Source organism: Mustelus asterias, chromosome 13, assembly GCF_964213995.1.
Source record: "Mustelus asterias chromosome 13, sMusAst1.hap1.1, whole genome shotgun sequence".
Lineage (NCBI taxonomy): Eukaryota > Metazoa > Chordata > Chondrichthyes > Carcharhiniformes > Triakidae > Mustelus > Mustelus asterias.
This window is the reverse complement of record NC_135813.1, coordinates 96,707,615-96,726,253: the sequence shown is the minus strand read 5'-3', so window position 1 is coordinate 96,726,253 and position 18,639 is coordinate 96,707,615. Positions and strand designations below refer to the sequence as shown.

At 41.6% G+C, this 18,639-nt stretch overlaps 1 protein-coding gene across 6 annotated transcripts in view; it reads left to right on the top strand.

Moving 5' to 3' along the window:
• hectd4 (HECT domain E3 ubiquitin protein ligase 4) overlaps positions 1-18,639 on the top strand; it is a 270,502-nt gene that overhangs the window by 116,867 nt on the left and 134,996 nt on the right. For 3 of the 6 annotated variants that reach the window (XM_078227341.1, XM_078227338.1, XM_078227342.1), the window contains exons 12-17: positions 835-1,067; positions 2,740-2,885; positions 9,887-9,957; positions 13,312-13,417; positions 14,987-15,107; positions 17,892-18,020. In XM_078227341.1, coding sequence (XP_078083467.1) covers positions 835-1,067; positions 2,740-2,885; positions 9,887-9,957; positions 13,312-13,417; positions 14,987-15,107; positions 17,892-18,020 — 806 coding nt within the window. The remainder of the gene's footprint in view (positions 1-834; positions 1,068-2,739; positions 2,886-9,886; positions 9,958-13,311; positions 13,418-14,986; positions 15,108-17,891; positions 18,021-18,639) is intronic. The other 3 variants (XM_078227343.1, XM_078227340.1, XM_078227339.1) reach the window with 2 other exon arrangements.

The following is an 18,639-nucleotide window of genomic DNA, read 5'->3' as shown; positions in this document are numbered from 1 at the left end:
TTGATTGATGCCATCGCGTGTTTTTATTTTGTTGGTGCTATTGACTTTCTTCTCTCCCTCTAATCTGTTGACCTTCCTTTTCTGAAAGGTACTGAATCATACTCTGTATAATTCCATAGTGCTCTGGCAAAATCATAGTCGCTCGTTCAGATAACTATTTTTCATGTGCTAGCTAACAGAGTGTGCCAACAGACATTTGAATTTAGAGCTCAGCATTCACATACTCTTTTTAGTAAGGATAATGATAGTAGATGGTAGGTCTCACCTTATTCCTCCTGGCAACCCACAAGTTCAGGAGTGCTAAAATCAATTCAACTTCTGACCCAAGTTCTATCTGTGATCAGATAACTACGCACCAACTGGAGAGTGAAATAATGCTGCAAGTGCATGAAAACTGAAAACCAGGACTTCTGAAGTGATTTCAAAGCTGCAATTTTATCTTTAAGTTCAGAATTGAGTCTCTTCAGTTTCACCTGATCTTTGTGTTTTCCTTGAGATTGTCTAAATCTATCAATATCGCTTCTTTGAGATAGATACACGTGTATACATGCAATGTTACATGTGGAGCACTTCCAAAACTGCTTGAAAAGAAACAATTTTTGATTTGTAGCATGCAAAGTGCATTTAGACTTGTTTGTTGTGCATAACAATACACTGTATTTCCGTAGAGCCACCAAATATCAAAATACCTTTTATGTTGGATTTTTAATCACTCAAACTGGTGGTAATGTCCTTAAATTATTTATAGCAAACTTACTTATATATTTATGCATTGTCTGTGACCAGAGGTTATTGCTTTTTAAAATTCTTATTGACTGTGTTCTTATGTTTTAGATGGATCTGTGTCAACCAGTGATGTCATTAACCAACTCTTGCATCATGTGGGGGCAATGTGCATTCATCAGCTTAATTTGTTAACTGCCAGTGCTAATTTACCGATCTCAAACTTCCTGGGAAAGCAACACCCCATTGAAGCGCAACACCTTAGCAGTATCTGTGACATCATGGAGAAGGCCATGGCAAGCAAGGACACGTGCATTATACGCTGTATTCTTATTGTTTTTCAGGTACAGTGTACCAGTGCATTTACACTTTGACCTTGTTTCTACAGACTTTGTTTTGGTGCAAAATGCTGACTTGGGACTGTGCAGCCTTAGTTAAAGATTTATCTTTCAAGTGTTGCACTTGGAATGCTAATCTGTACAAGGCTGCAGAAAGAAGTGAAGAAATGGCACCCAACTTTAATCTAGGCACAGCACTGCCCACTTTATGCAGCAGTTTAAATTAGACTTAAATCACTTCAATTGGTAACTGAGGTATCTGTTAGACTTGGAGATCTGCTGACGATTAAATTGGTTAAATTTCTGGCAGTGCTCGCAGGAACTATGTGACTAAGTGTCATGAGATTGACATCATTATTTTATCTGCACCCGCTCTGTATTAACTAATATACAAAAAAGTTTCAATAGCCTCAATTCAACAGTTCCTACCTGAATCCAAAATACTAAACTGCTCTTGCATTCAAAATGATTCTCAAGAGAAATTCAATTATTTTGGCATAACATCCCATCAATGAAACTTTTTGACCAAAGGAAGCAAGGTTTTGTGAACTGAAGTTGAGGACAGATTCTTTTTAAAAGAATATATTACTGTTCAGACTTCTGTGATTTTGCACAATGGGGATTGAGCATTTCTTATCTAGACAGCCATATGAACGGAGTGGGAATGGAGGGATACAAAAGAATGGTCTAGTTTGGACCAGGGAGCGGCGCAGGCTTGGAGGGCCGAAGGGCCTGTTCCTGTGCTGTATTGTTCTTTGTATAAGTAGGTTTAGGATGAATTGGTGTTCGGGCTGTGATAATTAAAGGAGAGTCTGCAAATGTGATTCACTTTCCATTTTTCAAGTTGTAAATTATGTCCTCAATCCACATTTATGAAGAAATCCTCCACATAAACATGCTATGCCGTACTTCTACCCCTCCAATCCTTGTCCTGCCCCTTCCTGGTTACTCGCCCCCTTCCTCAAATGAGCCCCTTCAGTCCAAGTTCTGTCCTTTCCTACTTCACTGAGCTCTACCTTGCTGCATTTTCTGCACTCTACATCTTGCCTTCACGAAGTTTCCTTCTGCTCCCAATCAACTTTAATTCATCCAACTCAGAAGTGATTCAAGACATTTTGCTTTGTTAAAAAGTTAAACAAACAAAAACCTTTTTAGTTATTTGTCGAAGAAAATTAGACCCATTGCTTTGAACATTATACTGGAATCTTGATTTAGAACAGTAGATTTTTTTGGGTAAGGCTGCCGAGGGATATGGAGCAAAGTTGGGTAAATGGAGTTGAGATCCAAATCAGCTATGATGGAATTGAATGGCAGAATGGGTTTGAGGGGCTGAAATGCTTACCCTTGTCCCTACATCAAAGGAAATAGAAAGTGGTGGCAATGTCGTGTCTTCGCTGCCAGATGAGTGTAATTACAGCAAAAAATGTAAGTGGTTCTATTAAAGATGCAAACATAGGAATTTTAAAGTAGGAAGAGATAATAGGAAGCATTTGCAGACATATCTAAAATGTTCCATTTTTTTCAGCATGACATTAATTTTGTCGAGAGAGCACACTGAAGGAGATTGCAATACTTTTTTTGCCTTAAAATTTATAAGGGCTTTTAGAATATGGTATAAAAATGAAATAACACCTGGGCTAGTCTGATTTATAATGGTACTCCAATTTTTTGTTTGTAGGTAATATTCAAATTTTTCTTCAACCCGCAAACAGAGCGAAACCGTGAGATTGTGCGTCGGTCTGAACTACTGCTCTGGCAACTTTTAAAGACTCCTGTTGATGAAATTGGCAAAGAGATTCAGAGGGAGGTGTGTTTGGCTATTAGGTAAGTAAATAATTCAGCAAGGCATCTACTGATATTTTAAAATTACTCACTTCAGTGTTAAAATCTGATTCAGTGACAATTTTTAGATGTTCATTGCTGGGAGCTTAATTTAATTTGAGAAAATCTGTGATTGGGAAGGTAATTAATTAACTTGAGTATTGTGCAGCTCTTGAATCTTGTAGTAAAGGGAGTTTGTGCTTGTAGGCCCAAAAAAATAATTTTGGTGAGTGGGAAGAATGGCTATTTGGGTAGGGTACTCTTGCTTTCTGTCACGTCAGCCAAGGAGTCACATCCAATTTCAATTGTGAATTATTTTGCTTGGTGAGGGCTCTGGGAGGCTAAAGTGGAAACTTGCGCCTTAGAATATAAATTAATTTTAAAGGGTATGCTGTTTTCAGGTGGAATTACCAATGGAAAGATTAAAAATTGGCATTAGCCCCTCTGTTAAAGGGAAAGAAGTCTCATGCTTCCGTTCCCAATGGCTGGTTTGTAACATTAGGGAAAAGATTGTACACAGCTGTGCTGCCTAGTTCATTCATGTTCACTATCTAAGCTCACATGAATGGTAATTACTTGAGTGAGGCACTGTGGAGAGCAGCATACCCAGGACACACATCTCATGGGTGTGAAGCCAGAGAACTACTGGTGTTCATGATATAATGGATGGAATTTTCCCATTTTTCAGCACAGCAGGCAGGGGGAATGGTGTGGAAACCATTGGCCCCAACAGCGACTTTCTCAACCATATCCTTCGGCTGATAGCTGTAAAAACGAAAGTGAAGGGTTGGGGTCCTGTCACAATGCTGGTGGAGCGAGCCTGCCCTGATACGAAATATTAAGAATAGACCCCACCCTCCCCGCATCGCTGCCTGAGCTGAGCAGTGACCAGGTGTAACCTTCAGGCAGGCACAATTGCAACAGGAAATCCCACTGGCATAAATCAGGTTTTGGGCCTCTCCTGGGAGTTTCTGCTCCTGAAAGCGGGAGCGATAATTCTCCCTCAATTAATCTAAAAGTTTGTCCCTGAAATGAGGTAATAAAGAGTTGTTAGTACTCAAAGCAAATACTGAATATTAGAGTCTGGGATTTTAAGGGAGAAGGAACAAAAAAAGGGTGGTTGAGGAGAAGCAGGCAACTCCACCTCTAAATAAGTTCCCTGATTCTTTGCCATAAACCAATAAATTGATTTCCTGTATAATTACATGACTGAAAGGCTTTCTTGTGTTTTGTTGCTGACCCAGTGAAGAAAAATCTGATTCAACCAGCAAGTGTTTTTGTTTGTTCGTTCTTCATGAAATGTGGGTGTTACTGCCGAGGCTAACATTTTATCACCCACCTCTAATTGTCCTCGAGAAGCGGTGATGAGCCCCTTTCTTGAACCACTCCAATCAATGTGTGGTAGGGAGTTCCAGGATTTTAATCCAGACATGATAAAGGAATGATAACAAAAGTCAAAATTGGTGTGATTTAGTGGGGATTATGGAGGTGGTGGTTGGTGGTGCTCCCATATGCCTGCTGCCCTTGCCCTTCAAGACAGTAGAGGTCATGCTAAGTGCTCCTGTACTTGACCTTTCCAGCTCCAATTTATTTATTAGGGAAGTTTTATTATACCTTTGACATTTGCCTCCAAGACTGTACCATAGATGCCATTAATTTACTTGGCAGGAAGCCAAAAATTAACATCGTTCGAAGGCTGTCTGAAAACTTGAGGCGGCAATTGTTTGCTGCATGCCCTTAATTTTTTTTAAGTGCCATCTTCTGCAAAACAATGTTAATGTGAGAGATTTGTTCCTACACAAAAAATTTAACAGAGAGCTATGAGAGTCGTGGTTGGTTAGGATAGTTCCTGTAACAATCAGATGGTCTTTTATGCTCCTTCAAATTCCTATCTTTCATGATCTTATTACCATTGGAGCATGGTAATTTAAAAATTATAGTTTGCATTAGATTTCTGTTGCATCAGTTATTGGAGAGGCAGGTAGGCTGACCTAAAGGACAAACAGATTTGATGAATAAAGTCACAATGAGGTATTGAAATCAGTGTTTGTTTTAATAACAACACGATTAAATCCAATTATGTCCCTCAATATTGTGTGCACACTGCCTGGCAAGGTCACTGGACAGCTATCTGGAGGGAGAATCCCAGTCAGTTTTTCATTCAATTCCCTTGGATGCTGTGGTTAATTGTAATGCCTGTGTAGAGTTCAAACTTGGAACCAAAGTTTTAAAATTCATTTATGAGATGTGGGCATCACTGTCTAGGCCAGCATTTATTGTTCATCCCTAGTTGCCCCTGAGAAGGTGTTGGTGAGTTGCTTTCTTGAACCACTGCAGTCCCTGAGCTGTTAGGAGATTCCAGGATTTTGACCCTGCGACAGTGAAGGAATGGTGATATATTTCCAAGTCAGAATGGTGAGTGTTCCCAGGTAGCTGCTGCCCTGTCCTTCTAGATGGTAGTGGCCATGGGTTTGGGAGGTGCCACCTTGGTAAGTCATTTTGGTACACACTGCTGCCACTGTATTTTGGTGGAGGGATTGAATGTTTGTGGAAGAACAATTAAGCGGATTGTTTTGTTCAGGATGATGTTGAGGAGCTTTAGTGTTGTTGGAGTTGCACTCATTCAGGCAAATGGAGAATATTCCATCACACTGCTGACTTGAACCTTTGGGAAGTCAGCAGGATTCCTAGGTTTTGCACCAGCTCTAGTAGCCACAGTATTTATATGGCTAGTCCAATCCGTTTCTGGTCAATGATAGTGGGGATTCAGCATGGTAATGCCATTGAATGTCAAGGGTAACGGTTAGATTCTCTTTTATTGCAGATGGTAATTGCCTGGCACTTATGTTGCAGGAATGTTGCTTGCCACTTGTTAGTCTAAACCTAGATATTGTCCAGGTCTTGCTGCATTTAGACATGGACAGCCTCAATACCTGAGGAGTCATGAATGCTGCTGAACATTGTGCAGTCATCAACGAACATTCCTCCTAGACCTTGGTGGAAGGAAGGTTATTGATGAAGCAGCTGAAGATGGTTATGCCTAGGACACTACCCTGAGGAACTCCTGCAGTGATGCCCTAGAGCTGTGACCTCCAGCCACCATAACCATCTTCCTTTGTGCCAGGTGACTCCAACCAGCAGAGGGTTTCCCCGATTTCCATTGACTCCAGTTTTGCTAGGGCTCTTTGATGCCATACTTAGCCAAATGCTGCTTTGATGTCAAGGGCAGTGACATTCACCTCCCCTCTGGAGGCCAGCTCTTTTGTTCATGTTTGAACCAAGACTGTAATGTGGTCGGTAGTTGTTGAATTGACCACCAGCATTCATGGCTGTATGTGGGAGGAGTGCAGAGCTTAGATCTGATCTGTTATTTCTGTGTATTACTTGCTGTTTTTGCTGTTTGGCACTCTAGTCCTGTGTTGTAGCGTCACCAGGTTGACACTCATTTTTAGGTCTGCCTGGTGTTGCTCCCGCATACCCTCCTGCACACTTCAGAGTTCATTCCCTGGCATGATGGGAGAGTGGGGGATATGCCAGGACATGATGTTACAGATTGTGATTGAGTACAATTCTGCTGTGGCTGATGGCCCACAGCGCCTTTAGGACCAGGCCAGCTTGTTCTATGGTGGTACTACTGAACCACTCTTGATGCTGGACATTCAAGTCCCCAAACCAGAGTAACTTTTGCACCCTTGCCACCCTCAATGCTTCCTCCAAGCGGTGTTCAACATGGAGGAGTACTGATTCATCAGCTGAAGAGGGACGGTCTGTGATAATCAGAAGGTTTCCTTGCCCATATTTGCCCTGATGCCATGAGACTTTGAGGTCCAGAGTTGGTGTTGAGCACTCCCTGGCAACTTCCTCCCATCACCTCTGCTGGAATGGTGATGGTGGTATCTGGGACTATATGTAAGTTATGATTCCATGAGTATGACTATATCAAGCTACTGTTTGCGAGACAACACCCAATTTTGGGATATGTCCACAGCTGTTAGGAAGGAGAACTTTGCAGAGTAGACAGGGCTGAGTTTGATGTCATTTTGAGTGCATAAGTGAATGCCGAATGCTCTGTCCAGTTTGATACAACGGAATGGCTTGCTAGGCCATCTTAGAGAGCGTTTTAAGAGTCAATCATTTTGCTTTGGGCCAGGGGTCGTGTGGGTCAGACCAGGTAAGAACAACAGATTTCTTTCCCTAAAAGACCAGATGGGTTTTTATGGCAACCAATAGTGATCTTAATTACAAAACCCAGGCCCCCAGAGCATTATTCTGGGTCTTTGGATTACTAGTCCAGTGACTCTACCCCTGCGCCACCACCTCCCCTTGACGCTGTAGCTTTCTGTGTATGTTTCTTAACCAATTGAGCAATGTGGAATTATTAAGAACTTGAAGAACGTCTCATTTGTTTGGAAGTCTGGTCTGGTCTGTGGTTAGCACTACTGCCTCAGTGCCAGGGACCTGGTTCGATTCCCAGCTTGGGTCATTGTCTGTCTGGAGTTTGCACATTCTCCCCGTGTCTGCGTGGGTTTCCTCCGGGTGCTTCGGTTTCCTCCCACAGTCCAAAGATGTGCTGGTTAAGTGGATTGGCCATGCCCCTTAGTCTCAGGGGGACTGGCTAGGGTAAATGCATGTGGTTATGGGGATAGGTCCTGGGTGGAATTGTGATCGGTGCAGACACAATGGGCCGAATGGCCGCCTCCTGCACTATAAGATTCTATGATGATTTTAGTCATTGAGGATTGTGGCATAAATCTATGACAAGTACATCTTCTGCATATTTTGTCTGCTCTGATGACAGTATCTCATTAAATTAAATTGATCAAAGCTGCATATCGCACTATGAATGCTGTGGAAATTTGCTTGAAATGAGCCTCTGTAAAATTAGAGAATGTTGATTTTGGGTATTTAGAAAAACAAATGCCTGCAGACCAGTACTTCCCGCATCTGTCTTTTGGCTAATTTCATTGCTGCACAGCATGCTGTTATTTCTACCCATCTGCTAGCAGAAACAACAGACTAGAGACATGTAGCCAGTTCATGTGTTCTCTGGCAAAATTTCCTCTCCAACCTGTCATTTAAGGTCAGGCAACACCTAAGAGGCCCTAAGATACTCATGAGATATCACCCAAAAATTATTTACATTACTTGATGTGCCATGATTACTTAATTTTCCAGCAATCCATCTGACGAATTCTTACAGCACTAAGTCTTCGTGACCACCTCCTGAGTGCTATTTCCCAGGTCAGTCAACCTCATGGATAGAGAAAAGTTCCAGGCAATCATTGTTTCCTTTGCTTCATAGAAATCATAGAAATCATAGAAACCCTACAGTACAGAAAGAGGCCATTCGGCCCATCGAGTCTGCACCGACCACAATCCCACCCAGGCCCTACCCCCATATCCCTACATATTTACCCACTAATCCCTCTAACCTACGCATCTCAGGACACCAAGGGCAATTTTTTAAACATGGCCAATCAACCTAACCCACACATCTTTGGACTGTGGGAGGAAACCGGAGCACCCGGAGGAAACCCACGCAGACACGAGGAGAATGTGCAAACTCCACACAGACAGTGACCCAAGCCGGCAATCGAACCCAGGTCCCTGGAGCTGTGAAGCAGCAGTGCTAACCACTGTGCTACCGTGCCGCCCTTCAATTTGCTTCTTCAATTTGCATGGCAATTCCTTGTATCTTGACACCATCATGTCAAATGTACTATTTACATGCAATCTGTAAATGCCTTTAATAAGCATAACTACCTGGATCCGATCCCCTCTACATCTTAAAGTACAAATTCAATCTATTAAAGCTGTCCTCATAGCTCAATTGTCTGGCAATTACTTATTTTTACCTTTCTGTATTATCTTCAGAATCATAAAATTCTTTCTGGAAGGGCCAGAATTGAACATGTTGCTCAAAGTGAGGTTGGGCTTTTGTAACCATTGTTGTGGTCCTAGTTTAGTAATGAATTTTGGAGGCAAAGCAACAAAGATCAGAAACTTCTTTGCTTAAGCCATGACTTTCATACTGAGAATTGGAAGGAAAAGATAATGTAGTGGCTGTGTTGCTTTCAACATAATTACCTTCTCTGAGTCAATCCAATTTAAATATTTAATCGCACATGCTTTTTAGTGTTTATTTATAAACGTTTTTTTTAATGGAGCATCTTCTGCATATTTTCCCCCTTGGGTATATTTTCCTCTTATCTGTTTAGCTGGATACCCTAAAGCCATTTGTTTCCAAGCCTTCAGAATGACCTTTATGATTGCCTGTTAGAATTTGAAAACTGTCCAGCATAAGTTCCTCCTTCCTCCCATCCCACTTACTTTGCTGGATAATCTCTGCCTCTTCACTCACTACGGGGATAATCTCTGCCTCTTCGCTCACTACGGGGAAACCTATGTCTATCACAGCTCCATGGCACTGATCATTAGATGGGGCAGCACTCCTGATTTAAAGAATTTTAATTTAGCCACCTTGTCACTCATAAAAAGAAACACAGGGAACAGATGGATAGATGTAAGTGTGTTTATTAACATTGATTTAAACAGCAAGTTATCTTTTCACAAAAAAATGTTGCATCATAGTCCTGAAAAGGAAGACTGGAACTTCTTATGACCTCGGGATATCCCAAAGTACTTTACAGCCAGTCAAGAACTTTTGAAGTATTGTCACTGTTGTGATGTATGAAACAGCAGCCAAACTTGTGCAAAGCCAAGTCCCACAAAAGCAATGCATCATACCCAGGTAATTGGTTTTACAAATGTGAACGGATATGTATTGATCAGGGCACCAAAGAACTGTGCTGCCTGAGAGAGCAGAAGTTTCAGTTTAATGTCTGATCCAAATGACACACCTCTGACAGTGCAAGACTCAGTACTGCTCTGGAGTGTTGGCTTTGACTTTGTGCCCAAAGATTTGAACCAAGACCTGACTTACAAGGAAGAGTGCTTCTGTAGAGCCATAGCTAATGCTTAATATACACTTTCTTTACCTGCAGCTCGGGTCTTCATACACTGTATCTTGGAGAGCAGGAACTGAATAATCTACTGAAACTGGTATTAACTGAAGGTAAGTGATTTTTTTAGTGAAGCTTACATTCCTCAGGATGAGGTACAGAGAAGATTTTTCCCCCACTATTAATTAGAATCATGATGTAAGCATTTGTTTAGAGTTTTTCCTGGTCTTGCATGTTTTCCCATTCCCTTTTTATTTCATCTCCCTATGATATGCACCAGTTTCCAGTGAGTGGACCAACAGCAAACAAGCTCTCGGGTCTTTGCCAATAGATTGACTCAACTAGCTGCTCGAACACCTCAGGATGATGGACATTTTCTCCTCCTCACTCTTACCAAGGAAATGTGGTTATCTTTCACATGGTGACTTTTCCAAGTGTATTGACATATGGAGCTCACCCTGTGTGAAAGCATAGTAATTTTTTTTTTTTTAAACTTTTTTTTCTTGAACCCCTGTAAACAATGGTGAGTTTCTTTATGCTTTGAAGAAATTAATTTGTTGGAGTAGCTGTTAAACTAGCAGTTGAAACAATGAGTATAAATTGATTAGATGAAAGTTGCTGCATAGTTGAATTATTCATCCTGTGAATTTACTGGGGGGGAATAGGTGGCTTAGTGAATAAAACATTTGCTTTCACCTCTGGTACTTGTGTTCCAATTTAGCCCAGACAAGGATATAATAGTCAAGTGAGATTGTGTGATCCCTTTCTAATTTCTAGTGAGTACAGACAGAACACAAAGTTCTTCTCAATTTGGCATTAGTTAGCAACTTTAATAGCCTTATTTCTTCCTTTTCAAGCATAATAATTCATGTGTACATCAGTAAGAACACAACTGGTCGTTGCTTATCTACAGTTGTTGACTATTGACTGAAGAGATGTAGAAGTGATCGAGAGTGGGTATTAAACTTGTGACTCTTCAACAATTTGGGAACAAAAGGAAATTGGCGGAGAGACGATTAGAATAAATATTTACTCTAATTAATACCAGCACATTTTGGTACAGAAATAAGTGGAGCATAGCCATTAGGGGAAGACAATGATGTGTAGTGGTAATGTCACTGGAGTAGTCATCCAAAGGCCCGGTTATTGCTATGGGGACAGGGGTTCAAATCCTAGAATGGCAGCTGGTGGAATTTAAATTAATAAAGTCTGTAATTGGAAGCTAGTTTCAGTAACAGTGTCCAATTATCATCAATTGTTGTAAAAAAAACTCATCTGTCCTTGAGAGAAGGTAATCTGTTGTCCTTACCCTGTCTAGCCCACATGTGACTCCAGACCCACAGCAACATGGTTGACTTCTAATTGCCTTTTGGAATGGTCTGGAATAGTGAGCCATTCACTTCTAGGGCAATTAGGGGTGGACAACAAACGTTGGCCTTGCCAGTGATGCCCACATCCATGAAAGAATATGTACATATTACAGAGAAGGAGGTGCTGGAAGTTTTAAAGCGTATCAAGGTAGATAAATCCCCAGGACCTGATGAAGTATATCCCAGGACGTTGTGGGAGGCTAGGGAGGAAATTGCGGGTCCCCTAGCTGAGATATTTGAATCATCGATAGTGAGGTGAGGTGCCTGAAGATTGGAGAGTGGCAAATGCTGTGCCTTTGTTTAAAAAGGGCAGCAGGGAAAAGTCTGAGAACTACAGGCCAGTGAGCCTCACATCTGTGGTGGATAAATTGTTGGAAGGTATTTTGAGAGACAGGATATACAGGCATTTAGAGATGCAAGGACTCATTAGGGACAGTCAGCATGGCTTTGTGAGTAGAAAATCATGTCTCACAAATTTAATTGAGTTTTTTGAAGGGGTAACCAAGAGGGTAGATGAGGGCAGTGCAGTTGATGTTGTCTACATGGGCTTTAGTAAGGCCTTTGACAAGGTACCGCATGGTGGGTTGTTGCATAAAGCTAAATCTCATGGGATCCAGGGTGAGGTATCTAAATGGATACAAAATTGGCTTCTTGACAGAATAAGAAGTCTCGCAACACCAGGTTAAAGTCCAACAGGTTTATTTGGTAGTAAAAGCCACAAGCTTTCGGAGCGCTGCTCCTTCGTCAGGTAAGTGGGAGTTCTGTTCACAAGCAGGGCATATAAAGACACACACTCAATTTACAAAATAATGGTTGGAATGCGAGTCTTTACAGGTAATCAAGTCTTAAAGGTACAGACAATGTGAGTGGAGAGAGGGTTAAGCACAGGTTAAAGAGATGTGTATTGTCTCCAGCCAGGACACTTAGTGAGATTTTGCAAGCCCAGGCAAGTCGTGGGGGTTCCTGTTAGTAAGTTTGCAGATGACACCAAGACTGGTGGCATAGTGGACAGTGAAGAAAGTTATCTCCAATTGCAACGGGATCTTGATCAATTGGGCCAGTGGGCTGACGAATGGCAGATGGAGTTTAATTTAGACAAATGCGAGGTGATGCATTTTGGTAGATTGAACCAGGGCAGAACTTACTCAGTTAATGGTAGGGCGTTGGGGAGAGTTGCAGAACAAAGAGATCTAGGGGTACATGTTCATAGCTCCTTGAAAGTGGAATCACAGTTGGACAGAGTGGTGAAGAAGGCATTCGGCATGCTTGGTTTCATCGGTCAGAACATTGAATACAGGAGTTGGGACGTCTTGTTGAAGTTGTACAAGACATTGGTAAGGCCACACTTGGAATACTGTGTGCAATTCTGGTCACCCTATTATAGAAAGGATATTATTAAACTAGAAAGAGTGCAGAAAAGATTTACTAGGATGCTCCTGGGACTTGATGGATTGAGTTATAAGGAGAGGCTGAATAGACTGGGACTTTTTTCTCTGGAGCATAGGAGGCTGACCTTATAGAGGTCTATAAAATAATGAGGGGCAGAGACAAGGTAGATAGTCAATATCTTTTCCCAAAGGTCGGGGAGTCTAAAACTAGAGGGCATAGGTTGAAGGTGAGAGGGGAGAGATACAAAAGTGTCCAGAGGGGCAATTTTTTCACACAGAGGGTGGCGAGTGTCTGGAACAAGCTGCCAGAGGTAGTAGTAGAGGCAGGTAGAATTTTATCTTTTAAAAAGCATTTAGATAGTTACATGGGTACGATGGGTATAGAGGGATATGGGCCAAATGCGGGCAATTGGGATTAGTTTAGGGGTTTTTTTAATAAAAAAGGGCGGCATGGACAAGTTGGGCCGAAGGGCCTGTTTCCATGCTGTAAACCTCTCTGACTCTATGACTTATTTTAAATATATTCAAATTTTGTTGACTGGTTACATCGTAAACTTAAAAAAAAGTCTGTTTAAAAACTCTGACCAGAATTGATAGCAACCCAATATAAAGTCTAGATCCAAGGATAAGATACTGATATCTCATTTAAGTAACAATTGCATTTGTTTTGTTTGAAGTTGTTAGCTTCAGGAGTTCTTTATTGTTTCAGGAGAGAGGAACAGTGGCCTTTGCCAGTTACGAGATATTATCTTGATTAATCTGGCTGAACAGCTACAGAACAATCGATTTGGGAGTGAGGATGATGAACACTACAGGTACACTGGTTCAGTTATACTTGCACACTGGCATTCTTTCCACTAGATCAAATATGTGGGTGAACTGACCAAGTGCCTAATACAATGCCGATGTTTAATATAATTGGTGCCAGCCATTGCTGTAGTTTAGTTTCAGAAGATGATATTGTCCCAGTGTTAGGTCCACACTGGATGTGGCACAGCATTAGTGGATGCACCGGGATACTCTTCAACTACGTTTTCGGTGTACAGCTTGAAAAATTACATGAGCTATGAACATTTATTTTAACTGTCCCACAGATTTCCCTTGCACATTCTCTAGTTGTTAGAGCAGAAAAGTAGGTGCCTTGTATGCCTGAGAAGTGGGTAGAAAATTGATACTGAACTAGCTCATAGAACAAACATTGTTATCTACTGAGAATTATTCTGCAAACTTTACTGGAGAAGTCCATGCTCCCAACTTTCCCTCTGTGCTGTCTGTAAAAGGCTGCACAATGGAGAGCAGTAATTTCTGGAAGGAAAGAGTCATGAGATTTCAAATCAAGTTTTTTAAAAATACTGAATTTGTCTGTGCATGTGTGTGCCAGAAGAGTGAGGAAAAAAGTTGAAGTTCTCTCCCCCTTCCCCCTACTCGGAAGCCTAAATATTTAGAAACTGTAACTCTTTGATTCTTCAGGATCAGAAATTTGGTAAGCAAACCATGCTTTTACCAGTCATGAAATCCAAGGGACTTGAAAGAGCTGAAGTCCAAAGCTGCTTGGTAAAATCTTCCCTGATTACTGTTGCAACAAATGACTGTTAGTGCTGCAACAGTAATTCCCCCCCGTGATTCATACAGTAGCATTTTCTATAATTAACTTCATTGGATTGACTAATAACAGTATTAAATTTTATATTAGCTGTTCTACTGCACTATATTAAATGACAAGATAACATCCAAATTTTGTTTGAAGTGGTTAGTTTCAGGCCTGGTTCCATGTTTTCCATCTTTCCAAGCATAGAGCAACTAGCTCCAGGACATCCATGTTGACTGTATGCCTCCTGACAACCCAAAGTCACTTTGTCTTAAAGGGAAATTGATTCTATTCTTGTATTCTAATACAATGTTGGCCTGAGTCTATTGTAGCACATAGGCTGTGGCCAGGGCTGCATGTTTACGTGTTCATCCTAATTGTAATATTGTTGGCCTTTCCTCAGTTCAAAGAGCTTTGTTTATAATACAAAGGCCAATATTTATCCTTGACAATTGTGTGGGGTTTCTGGTAACTAACCTCCCATCATGGTATAATGAGCCTTATTTTGGATGCTTGTAAACTTGTGTCCTTGTATTTCTAAACTGTATGTGGTTCATACACAGACCAAAATTAAGATTTCCCCATTACTTTAATACTGCAATAACACTACTTCATGATTGGTTGATCATTTAAGTCGTAAAACGTACTAACAATGCTGGTGTCAACTTTGTTCAGGGAATTGGTAGGACTTTGGTAGGTTTGATCAAAAGAATATGTAAGGCTCACCTTCATAAAACCCACAGCATTCACGTTGTATTTTCTTTCTCATTTCTTTCCTGATTCCTGCTTGCTCCAGGCTGAATGATGAACTACTGCACTATATCCTGAAGATTGTAGTGCAAGACTCTTGCATTCTCATCACAAAGTGCCAAACAGTTTCTAAAGAAGAATTTCTCAGGCTTCTTGCTACAGTGCCAGTGAGTAATTAAGTCTGAACAGCAATAATGTCCCCACTAGTTCGTTGATTCTCTTATTAGTACAGTTTGCATAAAGTAAGACTACTTTTCAGTTATATTCTGGACTAATATCCTCTATTAAGCTGAAAAGTGTTCTGTTAAAGATTCTTGCTAGGATGATCTGATGTGCAGTAGGCAATAGGTGCAATTGTACCATTGCCCAACAGAAGAGCAAAGAGTTTTAAGATTCTCTGTGGCTTACTCGTCCCAGCCTATTCACTCTATGAAGACACAAGTCTCTGGGAAAAAATGTGGCGGTGGAAAGAAAATAAAATGCAAAATAGATTCAAATTTTCCTTGCTTTGGTCATTTTAGTAGAGTGCAGGAGTAATAGTTTTACAGGGCTACCTTAAATGCATTTAAAATGGTTGATACATCGTCATTTCTGATTTCTTGGGTGTCACAGCCTCAGAGTGTGATAAGGGTAAACCTTGCAAAATGTGACTTTTGGGCACCAGGTTGTTAATGAAAAAGCAGAACATTGGCTATTAACCTTTTCTGTACAGGGAAAAATGTAAAACAGGGACAACTACAAGTATGACAATCTGTTAATTTTACTTATGAGGAGCGGGCTAAGGTAGAATTGCCAGATGTCACCAGCTTCCACAAATTGGTCACTTTACAAGTGCGTTCCTTAGTGAGGCCCACATGTTGAGCAAATGTTGTATTTTGGGTGTTAAACAAAATCAAAAAATGAAGTGATAGTTAGAAACTCCTGACTACATTTATCATAGAAAGTCCAAGCAGTGAATAATATACCAGCTTGCAGTTTGGAGGAACAGAGAGATCTTGGGGTCTATATCCACAGATCTCTAAAGGTTGCCACTCAAGTGGACAGAGCTGTGAAGAAGGCCTATAGTGTGTTAGCTTTTATTAACAGGGGATTGGAGTTTAAGAGCCGTGGGGTTATGCTGCAACTGTACAGGACCTTGGTGAGACCACATTTGGAATATTGTGTGCAGTTCTGGTCACCTCACTATAAGAAGGATGTAGAAGCGCTGGAAAGAGTGCAGAGGAGATTTACCAGGATGCTGCCTGGTTTGGAGGGTAGGTCTTATGAGGAAAGGTTGAGGGAGCTAGGGCTGTTCTCTCTGGAGCGGACAATACAGCAGGATATAGATAGGCTGGAAAATTGGGCGGAGAGGTGGCAGATGGAATTTAATCTGGATAAATGCGAAGTGATGCATTTTGGAAGAAATAATGTAGGGAGGAGTTATACAATAAATGGCAGAGTCATCAAGAGTATAGAAACACAGAGGGACCTAGGTGTGCAAGTCCACAAATCCTTGAAGGTGGCAATACAGGTGGAGAAGGTGATGAAGAAGGCATATGGTATGCTTGCCTTTATAGGACGGAGTACAGAGTATAAAAGCTGGAGTCTGATGTTGCAGCTGTATAGAACGCTGGTTAGGCCACATTTGGAGTACTGCATCCAGTTCTGGTCGCCGCACTACCAGAAGGACGTGGAGGCGTTCGAGAGAGTGCAGAGAAGGTTTACCAGGATGTTGCCTGGTATGGAGGGTCTTAGCTATGAGGAGAGATTGGGTAAACTGGGCTTGTTCTCCCTGGAAAGACGGAGAATGAGGGGAGATCTAATAGAGGTGTACAAGATTGTGAAGGGGATAGATAGGGTGAACGGTGGGAAGCTTTTTCCCAAATCAGAAGTGACGATCACGAGGGGTCACGGGCTCAAGGTGAGAGGGGCGAAGTATAACTCAGATATTAGAGGGATGTTTTTTACACAGAGGGTGGTGGGGGCCTGGAATGTGCTGCCAAGTAGGGTGGTGGAGGCAGACACGCTGACATTGTTTAAGACTTACCTGGATAGTCACATGAGCAGCCTGGGAATGGAGGGATACAAACGATTGGTCTAGTTGGACCAAGGAGCGGCACAGGCTTGGAGGGCTGAAGGGCTTGTTTCCTGTGCTGTACTGTTCTTTATATAAGGAGCAGAGGGATCACCGTTTGCAGGTAAACAATGATCTCAGTCTTGGGAGGCTGAGCTGGCAATGATGATGATGTCGGTCTGAAATCTTTGGACGAGAAGGTTTGATTTGGCCGACTTAAGTGTGTGTATATGCGCACTGCATTTTGAAGATCCATTCTGTTGCATTCTTAATATCAGGCCAGTAGCTGATCCCAATTTGTATTGTGCATCTTCAGGTGGATTCCTCCTCCATTCTTGCACCAGGTTTCCACAAACACTGAATTTCCTTGCTGCAGCACAGTCATTTGGTGAATTAGCAAATGTTACACCTTTTAGCTTGAAAGCAACTTCATCCTTTATTCTTTTTGCTGGAAGACTTATTTCTGCTTGTTGTTCGCCATGCCATGTGGGGCCTGCTTTGTGTGGGCGTGTTTTAGACACCTACTTATTCTTCTTCGTGATAGTGTTTATTGTGTGCTTGATCCCACACACTGACTTACAGCATAAGATAAATAAAACATGTATTTTTGGGGTGAAAAATTGAAGCTGACTGAGTGCAAGTATAGCATTGCGTAACTGAACAGGGGGGTATACACCAAGTATGCAAAAGCATGCTGCTTGGTGCCAATTAAAAAGGGGTCACCTTGTACACCAAGTCAACTTGTATGCTACAATCTATGGTAATAGTGATTATATCTAACTCCTAATTACTTTTGCACAGTTTCAGTATTTTATATATTCATAACAAACAAATGCATAATATTTGGATGTACTCTCTTTCTATCTCTCTCCTCTCCTCCACACCCCCCAAAAAACAGGTTGCATCGCCCTGCCTCCGTTATTTGATGGCAGTGCAGAATCACCTCCTCAGTAACACGATCCTGATCAAGCCTGATGACCATGATGATAGTGACAGCTCCCTGCAGGGGGAGACATTGAAGGTACAGGTAAACAACAGGTTTCTATTCCAATAGCATTCTACTCACGCTGCTGGTGGCAGTGCTTGGCAGGCAGGGGTGGAGAAGCTGGGGGATAACGGATTGCTTTCTGCAAGGCTTAAGCTTCTTCTATTTGCATGGAAATATTTTTTGTATCAAGCCCATTGCCATACAAACAGTATGGAGCCCAGAGAAAGGGAAAGATACTCAATAATTTGGGCCTTGAAGTTATTAAACAAGGTAGTTTGGTTTTCCATCCTTCTTATTTGTAGTCAAAGCGTATGAAGAGAAATCTGTGATTCCACAGTGCTGTCACTGGACAGAAGGATGCCATTCAGTCTAGCCTGTTGTGTCTACCCCGGCTCTCTGAATAAGCAATTAACCTAGTGCTGGTTTCCTATCTTGCACCATTCTACCCATAACCTTGCGCATTCTTCCTTTTTCAGATGGTCCAGTTCCCTCTTGAGTGCTTTGTTTAAAAGTTATTTATTAGTGTCAGAAGTAGGCTTACATTAACACTGCAATGAAGTTACTGTGAAAATCCCCTAGTTGCCACCCTCTGACACCTGTTAAGATACACTGAGGGAGAATTTAGCATGGCCAGTGCACCTAACCAGCATGTCTTTGG